At 36.7% G+C, this 14538-nt stretch overlaps 1 protein-coding gene across 19 annotated transcripts in view; it reads right to left on the bottom strand.

Annotated features, from left to right (window-relative positions):
• PCDH15 (protocadherin related 15) overlaps positions 1–14538 on the bottom strand; it is a 1013670-nt gene that overhangs the window by 96790 nt on the left and 902342 nt on the right. For all 19 annotated transcript variants that reach the window (XM_054522581.2, XM_063727642.1, XM_063727641.1 and 16 more), the window contains one exon: positions 3298–3425. In XM_054522581.2, the coding sequence (XP_054378556.2) occupies positions 3298–3425 (128 nt within the window). The remainder of the gene's footprint in view (positions 1–3297; positions 3426–14538) is intronic.

Raw genomic sequence — 14538 nt, 5'->3', positions numbered from 1 at the left:
CTCTGCACTTTGTTTCTTCTGGGTTTTGGCTTACTTAGTTTGTTTCCTCTACTTAGACTGTCTTCCTCACATATGTTTCACTTTGGAAAAAAAAAAATCTAACCACCCTTCAGTGCTTGTCTTAAATTCTTCATCCTCCAGGAAACCTTTATGTTCATTCACCAACTGAAATGGTTTCTTCCTTTGAATCCACAAGACAATTTGCGCTCTCCTACTTGACTTTATTATTATAGCATACACTTGCATCAACACATTCTTTCTTTCTCTCTCTCTATCTCTCTCTCTCTCCCTCTCTCTCTGTCTGTCTCTCTCTCCCCTCTTTCTCTCACATTGTATAAAGTACCTAGTATATTATATTGCATGATGTTGGTTTCCTAGAAAGGACCCCTTTCACTAGTCTGAATTACCCACTGATAGTTTGAAGGGGGAGGGTTCCTTAGAGTTCTCAGTAGTCTGGAGACACAATCAATCCCATCACTGTATACCTCATCAGAAGAAGTCCATGCATTCTGTCCAGGGCATATCTCCTCACCCAGATGCTTCTTTCAATGCAATGTCTTTACACACCTTATTAAGACTCAGTTTCTCACCTGACTTTTACCCTACTACCAAACTTTCCCCAGAATCCCTTGGAAATCACAGACCATCATCAACAAAATTCCCTAAATATTCAACTTTCTCTCTTATTATTACCTATACTTTTTTATTCCTTCTTTCTCCCTCTACCCCTCCTTGACAAAAGATGCTGCTTTCTGTAGATCTCTCAGTAGTGGCTACCATAATTTACATAGCACAGAGCCTAGGAGTACAGGGCAAGCATCCTTCTGTCTCCTTTGACACTCAGTCCCAATTCCTCTGAAGTAAATGCCATCAGATAATGCCACCCACTAAATTTCCTTGTTATAGTCATCACATGCCTTTTGAGTAATCTCCTTTATTAATTGACTAGTTTAACATTTGGCTTATCTTTTTTTCCTATATCACACTATAGGATTAGTAACATAAGTGGTGATGTAAAAATCCACAAGGGCATTCTAACCACAGCAGCATTTGACAGTCAATGATTCTCTTTTATCAATCTTGTTCTTTCCATGGTTCAGGGACCTTGCATTTTCCCCGTATTCCTGTCACCTCCTGGTAGCAACATCTCAGTATCCCCAAACCCTTCTTCTCCTGATCTCTAAGTGCTGAAGTTCCCAAAGCTTAGTCTTCGTATTTTTTTGTCAAACCCATTTTCTGGGTGATTTCATCTTGGCCCCTTATTTCTCTCTCAAGTCTAGATCAGCATTTGCAAATGCCTTGCCAAGAATTAGGTTTCTGTATTGAAAAAGCCTCACAAACCTTGATTACTGCCATCAAAATAGGCAGTGGAGGAGGTATGGGGATCTGTTCAGGACAAAAACCACCAAGTCATTCTTGATTTTTCCTAATGTCCCATGTATGATTCATCAGCAAATCCTATATGTTCTATCCTTTAACCCCCTTCTCAAGGTCTCCATAGCCTATCAACGTCGTTCAAGCTACCGTAAAATTTTGCCTGGACTCATCATGCATTAAACTCTACTTGTCCAAAACACTGTGTTACCCATTCCCAACATCCCCCGTGCACAGCATCTACAATAATCTTTTTATATTGGATGATGTCATAACTGTTTAAATCATTCAAAGGCTTTCTTTCCAACACACCTAGAACAAATCCCATATTCTAGCCCCAGGTACATTTCTGACCTCATTTCCTACCAGACTTTTTCATTCACACTAGCCTCCAGCTCCCTGTCTACCTTTAGGGCTTTACAAAGAAATCCCAGAATGCTGCTCACTTAAGAATCCATAAGTCTTGATCTTTTCCTTTATTCAGGTCACTGTTTCAGTTTTATCCAAAAAGAACTATCTTAACTTTCTTATCTAAAATTGCACCACTCTCATTCTTCCCTTATCAAACTTTTTTGTTTCCTTAGAACTTATCACTACATAACTTACTCATCTATTCATTTCTTCAACTAGTTTGTCTGCATTACTCGGGTGGAAACTTTGATTGTTTGTTTGCTTTGTCAATTGCTCTATATCAAACTTCTAGAACAGTGTTTAGCACATTATAGGTACTCAAACATATTTGACTAAATGATAGAACTAAATCAATTAAGAGTTAATGAGACTAAAATATAAAATAAGATAAAAATCAGCTACAAAGGATTCCTACTTGTGGATAACAACATAAATTAAATATAATGAGTGACAGATTTGTGGACTACTTTTAGTTAAACTGGTGATTCAGGTCAGGGGTCTGCACTTGGCATAGTGGAAGAGCTATTTTGCAAGCCCAAGCCAATTAGGTTGAATTTTTTTCTTACTGAGAGTGTTTGATAGGTGATAAAACTACACGTAAGAAGAGCTCTAATCATGGTGCTCCTGGTAATAGGAAAAGAAAGGCAATTACTCATGTGCAAAACTAGAAGCAATCAAAAGCTAGATTTGCCAGAGATGTTTAGGTTTTATGTGCAATTTATAGCTATTTACAAGTTAACCATTGAAATGCTGTCCAAAATTAACTCTGCAGTTGAGAATCCAAAATGTTTAGCATCTAAACTTTTTCTTCAGTAAAATTCAATCTTTAAAATTTTTTCTTAGTAATAAAACATTAGTAATACACAGTTGATTAGAAATAGTCATAAACATTTGATTATAAAGAATTATAATAGTAATTAGTAATAAACATTTGATGATAAAGAAAAAAAATGAAAACTTACAACTTTGGTCTTAGATACTGCATTTTTGAAATTCCAAGTAAGCCAACATTCTCTGAGACATCAAGGTTTTTGTAACTTTTAGTAAACTACTAAAATTGGTAGTGTTATTTTTTTACTTTCATTCAATCAGCATTTAAAATTCAAAATTTCAGAAAAAAATGTTTAATTTATGCCACTATTTCTTCTATTAGAAGTGGTAATTTTATATTTGTCATTAGAGATTCCATTTTGAGAATCTTTTGAGTTATCCTACTGGAGGAATACAAACCATTAAGAAAAGATACACATTTCAACATCTTATTCAATGTAAAACATCATAAGTATTTTGTTACCATTTTCATAGTAAAATGAAACTCAAAAAGTTGCTTAGTGTTTACCTGATATAATCTGTATTGAGTTTAGATAACTAAACTAATATAGCTCCAAGTTTCAGGCTTTTGTTTATAGAGCATAAGTATGCAGTTAATGCAAACTATAGTGTTACAGCTTATCTGCAAAACCTGAGCTTTTCTTTTATTTTAGTTCTGTATATTAACATAATTCCTCATACCTTCACTCTGAGTACAGAAGTAAACATTCTTGCATCTTCAGATACACCTCCGATGTAGAATTTTTTCTGAAACACTGGGGGATGATTATTTTCATCCTGAATCTCAATGTATACTTTAGCTGTATTGCCTGGAGGACAAGAAATGATACATTTTTTATTGGTGGTTATTCATGGGGGAAAAAAATGCACTGAAGTAAATACTTGCTGCACTTTTTTTTGGAAACATTGAAAATATATCAAAAGCCATTTCTAGATGCCATACCTAGTACCCTCAAATGTAGGGGACACTGATAATGATGCTTCTGGTATAAAAATGTTAAGTTGCTGTTATTTCTTTTAATTACAATGTCCTGGTAATTCATTTTACTTGATTTAATTTGGCACTAAAATACTGCACCCTGTTAATTTTAATGAAACAACTCAACTGTTCACATTCACAAACACTTCACACACAATACCAGTTATACCAAAGGGACACAAATATATAAACCCCTTCTGAAATAATAGAAACTGCCATAAACTGTTATATGAATATATATTTATTCTTAAGTATAAAATCAGCAATGGCACTTCTTTAGCTTAAAATTGTACAATAACATTTATGTTTTAAGACTAAAAGTAACAGTGTTTGAGTGAGGTGTTTATTTCCACAAATGGAAAACAAGTTTTATCATGCCTTAGAAACTGTCAATGTTAGAGGCTAACATTCATTGAAAACAATGGAGCTGAAGATATGATTATGACTCATAAATGCTGCACTTTGCCATTTAAATAATGGTAAATGTACCATAAATGATACATGTCATCATCAAATGTTAGAACCTCCCTCAAATCATTATACCTTTAATGAGAAATGTGGTACTTGTCACTAGTCCAATAATGACCTTTTAAAAAACAATTTAATATATATAAAAATAACTTATAAACCAAATAAAATGGGAAATAAGTGGCTATTCATTTTGTAAAAATATAGTCAAATAACAAACCTGAGAAAAACAAGCAATGGGGAAAGGATTCCCTATTTAATAAACGGTGCTGGGAAAACTGGCTAGCCATATGTAGAAAGCTGAAACTGGATCCCTTCCTTACACCTTATACAAAAATTAATTCAAGATGGATTAAAGACTTAAACGTTAGACCCAAAACCATGAAAATCCTAGAAGAAAACCTAGGCATTACCATTCAGGACATAGGCATGGGCAAGGACTTCATGTCTAAAACACCAAAAGCAATGGCAACAAAAGCCAAAATTGACAAATGGGATCTAATTAAACTCAAGAGCTTCTGCACAGCAAAAGTAACTACCATCAGAGTGAACAGGCAACCTACAAAATGGGAGAAAATTTTCGCAACCTACTCATCTGACAAAGGGCTAATATCCAGAATCTACAATGAACTCAAACAAATTTTCAAGAAAAAAACAAACAACCCCATCAAAAAGTGGGCAAAGGATATGAACAGATACTTCTCAAAAGAAGACATTTATGCAGCCAAAAGACACATGAAAAAATGCTCATCATCACTGGCCATCAGAGAAATGCAAATCAAAACCACAATGAGATACCATCTCACACCAGTTAGAATGGCAATCATTAAAAAGTCAGGAAACAACAGGTGCTGGAGAGGATGTGGAGAAATAGGAACACTTTTACACTGTTGGTGGGACTGTAAACTAGTTCAACCATTGTGGAAGTCAGTGTGGCGATTCCTCAGCAATCTAGAACTAGAAATACCATTTGACCCAGCCATCCCATTACTGGGTATATACCCAAAGGACTATAAATCATGCTGCTATAAAGACACATGCACACGTATGTTTATTGCGGCACTATTCACAATAGCAAAGACTTGGAACCAACCCAAATGTCCAACAATGATAGATTGGATTAAGAAAATGTGGCATATATACACCATGGAATAGTATGCAGCCATAAAAAATGATGAGTTCATGTCCTTTGTAGGGACATGGATGAAACTGGAAATCATCATTCTCAGTAAACTATCGCAAGGACAAAAAACCAAACACCGCATGTTCTCACTCATAGGTGGGAATTGAACAATGAGAACACATGGACACAGGAAGGGGAACATCACACTCTGGGGACTGTTGTGGGGTGGGCGGAGGTGGGAGGGATAGCATTAGGAGATATACCTAATGCTAAATGACGAGTTAATGGGTGCAGCACACCAGCATGGCACATGTATACATATGTAACTAACCTGCACATTGTGCACATGTACCCTAAAACTTAAAGTATAATAATAATAAAACAAACAAACAAACAAACAAAAAAGATCTCCCTAAAAAAAAAGTCAAGTAAGTATTTAATGTATTACATAAGTCAACTTTTCTGATTCATTTCAGTTATGAACAAATACAAGGCAATTAATGTACATACTATTTATCAAGGATGCCCTTATTTTGGTGTTTTACCTGTGTTTAATGCCTCCTGTACAATTTTAAGTAATTAACACCAGCCTACTTGCAGGGTACATCATGGGTATACATTTGTATTTGTTGAATAAATTAATGAATGAATAGCTTGTATTAGTAAGAACTTAGAAATAGTCTTTTTTTTTTGCTTGCCATTGGAAAGGTCAGAAAGAACAGTGAGTTAACCTCAAGATTTTGCTCCTATCCTGCTGCTACTCATTCAGTTTTTCTCTATTTGTCATCTGTGACCTGGAAGAGGTAAAATCAAGAGGAAAACCGTGCTAGCGCAACAGATTAGACAACCAGCAGCGAAGTAGGGCTAATAGCAGATTACGCTTCTCTATCCTGCAGTGCCAGGGCACTGACTTGTACCCTAGTCAGCCACCACAAACCAGAATTCATCCAAAATGAAATCATTTTTAGTTTAGTAGCAGACCATTTTTATCCCTAGAATAAAAAATGCTAACGGCTCTAAATTTAAAAATAAAAAGGAATTTTAGAATACATCACCTTTCCAATAACTTCTTTCCACTTTCATTCAGAAATATATACAATTCAAATGTGCTATTTCTTTTCAGAACTCTTAGAGTGACAGAAGTCTTGGAAAAATACTGATGACGTATATTTTCTTCTTTAAATGGGATGAGTCATTTAAAATGTTATACAATTTGCAAAGAACAAGAACTTTGTCATGACCTGTTCCTTTAACTCCCAACCCTAATTTCATATCTGGATGGTAACCAAATCCTACATGTCAGCCTCATAAGCAGGTAAATCAACGCCTAATAAATATATCTTGTGTCATTTTTCTCTCAACTCCACAGCTGCCCATATACTTAAGTCTGTTGTCGTCTCACCTGAGTGACTAAACATCATCTGCTCCCGTCATGTCTTTCTAATGCGTCCTGCATTCTGATATAACAAAGACATCACAAAATACAAATAGGATACATTAAATCAAACGTTAAACCAACCACTATTCATATGTACATTTTTTTCTTTTTCTTTTTTCTTTTCTTTTTTTTTTTTTTTTTTTGAGATGGAGTCTCCCTCTGTCGCCCAGGCTGGAGTGCAGTGGCACGATCTCGGCTCACTGCAAGCTCCACCTCCCGAGTTCACGCCATTCTCCTGCCTCAGCCTCCCTAGTAGCTGGGACTACAGGCATGAGACACCACGCCAGGCTAATTTTTTGTATCTTTAGTAGAGACAAGGTTTCACCGCGTTAGCCAAGATGGTCTCCATCTCCTGACCTCGTGATCCGCCTGCCTAGGCCTCCCAAAGTGCTGGGATTACAGGCATGAGCCACCGCGCCCCGCCTCATATGTACATTTAATAGAGACATTAAAAAACACAAATAGGATACATTGAAGCAAATGTTAAACCAACCACTATTCATATATACATTCTATCATTTAATTGTTTCTTTAAACATTCATTATAACTTTTGAGAGATTGCCATGTGTTAGCCACTCTGGTTACTACTATGTGAGATAAAATATAAAATATATAACCTTCAAAACATAAAAAATTTATATCAAACTAGCATAAAATATAAGGTTCTTAATAATCTAACATGGTTATTTGGTTTTATTTTACTCTTCTCTCAATTTTATTATCACTGACAGATATTGTGAGCAATTTTGTGGCTGTAACTGTATGTGTACATACACAACCCCAAGACCCTCATAGACACACACACACACACACACACACACGTATGCATGCACACAAACCTACAAGCTTTACGAAGTCCTGAAGAATAAAGAAGGGTATTATAAAGTACATGGACTCTATTACAGGTAGAACTTTAAGAAACTCATGATTTTGAGTTATCAGATTACTCATTTTTTTTCAAACAATACTACATTAATCCATTTTTTAATTGACAAATACATTTTAATACATTTTAATGGATGGATGTGGTGAATTTTTCACCATATCCTCAAAAAGTCTATGACTAAGGAAGTAACTTGGTGGTATAGTCTATAGAAGAATAACTTTATTTGCCCTTGTTTACTGAAAGCTAGGGGGCTTTCTTTTGTAAGTCAGGTATTTATTTAGGTGTGTTCATTCATATGTTTGATTAAATAAGTACTAACAATTCTTTTTTTTTTTTTTTTTTTTGAGATGGAGTTTGACTCTTGTTGCCCAGGCTAGAGTGCAATGGTGTGATCTCGGCTCACCACAACCTCTTCTCCTGGGTTCAAGCGATTCTCCTGCCTCAGCCTCCCGAGCAGCTGTGACTACAGGCATGCGCCACCGTGGCTAGCTAATTTTTTGTGGTTTTTTAAGTAGAGACGGGATTTCTCCACGTTGGTGAGGCTGGTCTCGAACTCCTGATCTCAGGTGATTCACCCACCTCAGCCTCCCAAAGTTCTGGGATTACAGGCATGAGCCACCATGCCTGGCCGACAATTCTTAAAAATATCGTGTATATTCATATACATACTTATATGTATACTTTATGCATGTAAGTTTAAGATTCAAATACTAAATTGTTCCTTTGAAAGCTCCTTTGATTCAGTGGCCTGTATCAGATATTAAGTGGTTTGCGGGAAAAGGGCCTATGGATAACCCAAAATATGATTATATAACCTGAACATAATGGGGAGAGATGATTATACTTAATTATAATATTTTAATTAAATGATATTTATTTATATGAAAATTAATGAATACACAATACAAAATTCCAGAATACTTCACAACCAGCACACAAACAAAAGCTCAAGAACATTGTTTAGACTTAAAAGAACTTATACCTTTATTTATTTTAAAAAGCCACAATCATCTAGTTCTTTTCACAAAAGAGAAACGCTATAATGTGTTTTATAACAATACTGTATCATGAATTTTGAAATTTATGGTATTTGCTATATAGCTAATTATGTAGGATAGTTTGTAATAGTCAACCAAAAATAAAGTTGTGAAAAAGGTGTTTTCATTAAGTTTGTGACTTAGATGTTAGAATAAAATTGTTAATTTTTATTTTCCATAATGTAAAATAGACTAGTCTTTTTTTTTCCTTCTCCTGATAATTTTAGGCCGTTGTTATGTATCCCTCCTTTGAAATGCTATAGTGCATTAAAATGTTTCTTTCTATAAATAACCTTTCCAGAGCTTAGTTTACATTGCATTTAGTTATAAGCATGATTTTATTATTAGATTTCAATATTCTTAAAGATGGAAATTGTATCTCCTACATCTATCAGTACTATAATGCCTCAGTTTGTAGGTAGATTTTCCCCTCAGATATTCTGTCCTAGTTTGGGTCATGTGCTTGCTCCTTGTCTCGGGAAGGAGAAGTCACCAGATTATCCACTTGAGAAGTCGCTGGGACAATTATAAGAAATTGTAGTGTGTCTACTTAAAGAATGTAAAATAAATGTTGGCCAGTAAGAAAAGGAAAAGCAAATAAGTATACACCTATAGTTAAATCACTAGAACAACGTTCTTTTTGACTTTTTTATTCATGTGTATACAATGTACATGACATCATCAATTTCCTTGGCTCACATGCTTCCCCACTAAGGATTGCACCATGTTCTTCCACCAAATTTGGATATTGATTATTTCAAGACAGAAGCTTGGAAGCAACTCTGATTTAAATTCTTTTAAGATAGCTTGCTTTTTATCTCCTTGAGTATTTACAAAAACTTTTTTTCCATGTTGTATCCTTTGTTTAATGTAGACATTAAACACATAACAAAAGAAAGATGCTAGAAAGAGAAAGGAAAGCACCATGATAAAACAGATAGAAAAATAATGTTAAGGGACCAACACGTGTACCTAATATCCTAGTATTCCCCTCCAGTCTCCCTTCTGGCTCATCTAAGCAATGCCAGTATTGGAAAGAGAACCACAAACAGTGAAAGAAATTACAAAGTAGGCGAAAGAGTTATTTGGAAAGTGTTTTGGTTAAGAGACATTATAATTTTTCTGTGTGCTTTGGGGCACCCTGCCTTATTTTTCTTCCATTATTAATTTTTTTCTCCAATTTTCTATGGGACAATCTTTTGTTTGGCCAGAACTTTTGGCTTTAGTAAGCCAGAAGTTTTAAAAATGACTCCTGAGGTAAGAAAATGTGAGATACCTTCTTGCAATGTTTTAAAGAAAGAGAAAATAACACTTTTATGTAGTCAAGCTCAGGGAAAAATGTAAGACTTAGTATAGTTACCTCCTTGAATAGCACTTCTGTTCTATTTTTGACATTTAAACATGGTAGAAGGAGTTCAGAAGAGTGATTTTAAATACCCATTAACCTCAACTTGCCTCTATGATTTTTAAGACCAAATTTAGTTTGATTTTTTCCCTTGCCTTACTTTTAATAATCAATACTGCGATGTTAGTTTTTTCTTTTTAGGAAGGCCCTATTATCCTCAAGATGAATCCATTTCATTTATCCACATGACTAATCTAGTGCCTACACTGCACTGGATTTTCAAAGAAAGCCTTACTGAATAAAAAGCCAATGAGGCCAAAAAAAAAAAAAAAAAAAAAAGCCAATGAGTTAAAAGTTTTCTCAACTGTGATCAGTCTGGCTGCTCTAGAGCCATTTTTGGTAGTCACAACAGTGTGGATAGGGGAAGGTAGTGCTACTGGAATTAATAAGTAGAGGTCAGGAATGCTGAGAAATATTCTGTGATGAACAGAACAGGCCCTTACCCCAAACAAACAAACAAACAAACAAACAAAATATTCAGGCCAAAATGTCATTAGTGATGAGGCTGAGAAACCCCAAGTTAAATAAAAAGAGAAAGAGGAATTAGATGAGTTAAGATAAAATGGAAAGTTTCCAAAAAACTATAGTAACACCCTCTCCTCAATCCATCTGTATGCACATGCCTTTAATGTGGAACTTATCAAAATATACTGTAATTATTTGACCACACATTGGTTATACTCTTTTTTGACTGTGTCCTATAAAGTCAAGGGCTCAAGCCTGTTTACCTCCACTCCTGTCACTGCCTTCTGGCCTCTGTTCCTGACATTCTCTCCATCTAAAATATTCTTAATTCCAAGCCATTTCTCTAGTCATTGCCAGTAAATATACATCATAGAAATATTTATTCCTGTACTTGGGAATGTAGGAGTTTAGTCTGATTAAAAAAACATACACTAGACTATATTTTCCTCAAGCCTTAAAGGAAAGACTGTGTTTTTCTTATTGTTATGTATCCTTCTTGCCTAACACATTAAATGATTTTTTAAATTTTTATCATGGTAAATGATTTATAGATTTTTCAAACAGTCCTATTGCAGATAATTTTTTAAATGCTTGGGATACCAGATTTATATTTGTTAATTTGTTGGTATCAAGAGATTGAAGTCAGTTCCTCACTTTAAAAACACACAATTTTTATGCTGTTTTTCTTTTAAGACAATTTTTGTTTATGCTTTACAGGTAAATTAATTATGGAAGCATTGTGACTTCCACATAGTAGGTGATATGGTTTGGCTCTGTGTCCCCACCCAAATCTCATCTTGAACTATAATCCTCATGTATCCAGGGAAGAACCTGGTGGGAGATGATCAGATCATGGGGGCAGTTTTCCCCAATGTGTTCTCATGTAGTGAGTTTGCACGAAATCTGATGGTTTTATAAGGGGTGCTTCCCCCTTCACTCTCTCTTTCCTGCTGCCTTGTGAAGAAGGTACTTGCTTCTCTTTCCCCTTCCACCATGATTGTAACTTTCGTGAGGCTTCCCCAGCCATGCGGAACCGTGAGTCAATTAAATCTCTTTTCTTAATAAATTACCCAGTCTCGGTTATTTCTTTATAGCAGTGTGAAAACAGACTAATACAGTAGGTGTTCAATAAATGTTCAATTAAATTGTAATTGCTACCACTTCACTACTCCCAAGTGTCCTCTTAAATAAAGTAAATTACTCTATTTTATTCCTGTAAATTAAATGAGGTAACAGATTTTTAAGCATTTAAAAATCATAATAACAGACACCGCCATTCCAAGATGGCTGAATAGGAACAGATCCAGTCTGCAGCTCCCAGTGTGGTTTGCGCAGAAGACAGGTGATTTCTGCATTTCCAACTGAGGTACCTAATTCATCTCACTGGGACTAGTTGGACAGAGGGTGCAGCCCACGGAGGGCAAGCCAAAGCAGGGCGGGACATCGCATCACCCGGGAAGCAAAAGGGGTCGGGGGATTTCCCTTTCCTAGCCAAGGGAAGTCATGACAGATTGTACCTGGTAAATGGGGACAGTGCCACCCAAATGCTGTGCTTTTCCAATGGTCTTAGCAAATGGCACACCAGGAGATTATATCCGTGCCTGGCTCGGTGAGTCCCATGTCCACGGAGCCTTGTTCACTGCTAGCGCTGCAGTCTGAGATCCACCTGGGAGGCAGCAGCCTGGCAGGGGGAGGGGTGTTCACCATTGCTGAGACTTGAGTAGGTAAACAAAGTGGCCAGGGAAGCCCGAACTGGGAGGAGCCCACTGCAGCTCAGCAAGGCCTGCTGCCTCTGTAGACTCCATCTCTGGGGACAGGGCATAGCTGAACAAAAGGCAGCAGAAACTTCTGCAGACTTAAACGTCCTGGTCTGACAGCTCTGAAGAGAGCAGTGGTTCTCCCAGCACGGTGTTTGAGCTCTGAGAACAGACAGACTGCCTCCTCAAGTGGGTCCCTACCCCCGTGTAGCCTAACTGGGAGGCACCTCCCAGTAGGGGCTGACTGACATCTCATACAGGTGGGTGGCCCTCTGGGACGAAGCATCCAGAAGAAGGATCAGGCAGCAATATTTGCTGTTCTGCAATATTTGCTGTTCTGCAGCCTCCACTGGTAATACCCAGGCAAACAGTTTGGAGTGGACTTCCAGCAAACTCCAACAGACCTGCAGCTGAGGGACCTGACTGTTAAAAGGAAAACTAACAGGAAGGAATAGCATCAACATCAACAAAAAGGACATCCACACCAAAACCCCATCTGTAGGTCACCATCATCAAAGACCAAAGATAGATAAAACCACAAAGACAGGGAGAAACCAGAGCAGAAAAGCCAAAAATTCTATAAACCAGAGCACCTCTTCTCCTCCAAAGGATCACAGCTCCTCGCCAGCAATGAAATAAAGCTGGATGGAGAATGACTTTGATGAGTTGACAGAAGTAGGCTTCAGAAGATTGGTAATAACAAACTTCTCCGAGCTAAAGGAGGATGTTTGAACCCATCACAAGGAAGCTAAAAACCTTAAAAAAAGATTAGACAAATGGCTAACTAGAATAAACAGTGTAGAGAAGACCTTAAACGACCTGATGGAGCTGAAAACCATGGCGCAAAACTACATGATGCATGCACAAGCTTCAATAGCCAATTTCATCAAGTGGAAAAAAGTGTACCAGTGATTGAAGACCAAGTTAATGAAATAAAGTGAAAAGAGATGTTTAGAGAAAAAAGAGTAAAAAGAAATGAACAAAGCCTCCAAGAAATGTGGTAGTATGTGAAAAGACAAAATCTATGTTTGATTGGTGTACCTGAAAGTGATGGGGAGAGTGGAACCAAGCTGGAAAACACTCTTCAGGATATCATCCAGGAGAACTTCCTCAACCTAGCAAGGAAGGCCAACATTCAAATTCAGGAAATACAGAGAATGCCACAAAGATACTCTTATTCCAAAACTGACCACATAGTTGGAAGTAAAGCACTCCTCAGCAAATGGAAAAGAACAGAAATCACAACAAACTGTCTCTCAGACCACAGTGCAATCAAATTACAACTCAGGATTAAAAAACTCACTCAAAACCGCACAACTACATGGAAACTGAACAACCTGCTCCTGAATGACTACTGGATAAATAACAAAATGAAGGCAGAAATAAAGATGTTCTTTGAAACCAATGAGAACAAAGACACAACCTACCAGAATATCTGGGACACATTTAAAGCAGTGTGTAGAGGGAAATTGATAGCACTAAATGCCCACAAGGGAAAGCAGGAAAGATCTAAAATCGACACCCTAACATCACAATTAAAAGAACTAGAGGAGCAAGAGCAAACAAATTCAAATGCTAGCAGAAGGCAAGAAATCAGAGCAGAATTGAAGGAGATAGAAACACAAAGAACCCTTCAAAAAATCAATGAATCCAGGAGCTGGTGTTTTGAAAAGATCAACAAAATTGATAGACTGCTAGCAAGACCAATAAAGTCTTACACCATCACAAGACTAAACCAGCAATAAGTTCAATCTCTGAATAGACCAATAACAGACTCTGAAACTGAGGCAATAATTAATAGCCTACCAACCAAAAACAAAGTCCAGGACCAGACAGATTCACAGCCGAATTCTACTAGAGGTACAAAGAGGAGATGGTACCATTCCTTCTGAAACTATTCCAATCAATAGAAAAAGAGGGAATCCTCCCTAACTCATTTTATGAGGCCAGCATCATCCTGATACCAAAGCCTGGCAGAGACTCAACAAAAAAAGAGAATTTTAGACCAATATCCCTGATGAACATCAATGTGAAAATCCTCTATAAAATACCAGCAAACCAAATACAGCAGCACATCAAAAAGCTTATCCACCATGATCAAGCCAGCTTCATCCATGAGATGCAAGGATGGTTCAACATACACAAATCAATAAATGTAATCCATCACACAAACAGAACCAACGACAAAAACCACATGATTATCTCAATAGATGCGGAAAAGGCCTTCGAGAAAATTCAACAGCCCTTCATGCTAAAAACTCTCAAGAAACTAGGTATTGATGAAACATATCTCAAAATAATAAGAGCTATTTCTGACAAACCCACTGCCAGTATCATACTGAATGGGCAAAAACTGGAAGCAT

Source organism: Pongo abelii, chromosome 8 (assembly GCF_028885655.2).
Source record: "Pongo abelii isolate AG06213 chromosome 8, NHGRI_mPonAbe1-v2.0_pri, whole genome shotgun sequence".
NCBI lineage: Eukaryota > Metazoa > Chordata > Mammalia > Primates > Hominidae > Pongo > Pongo abelii.
Note: the sequence above shows the minus strand (reverse complement) of the source record. Positions and strands in the feature narration are given on the sequence as shown.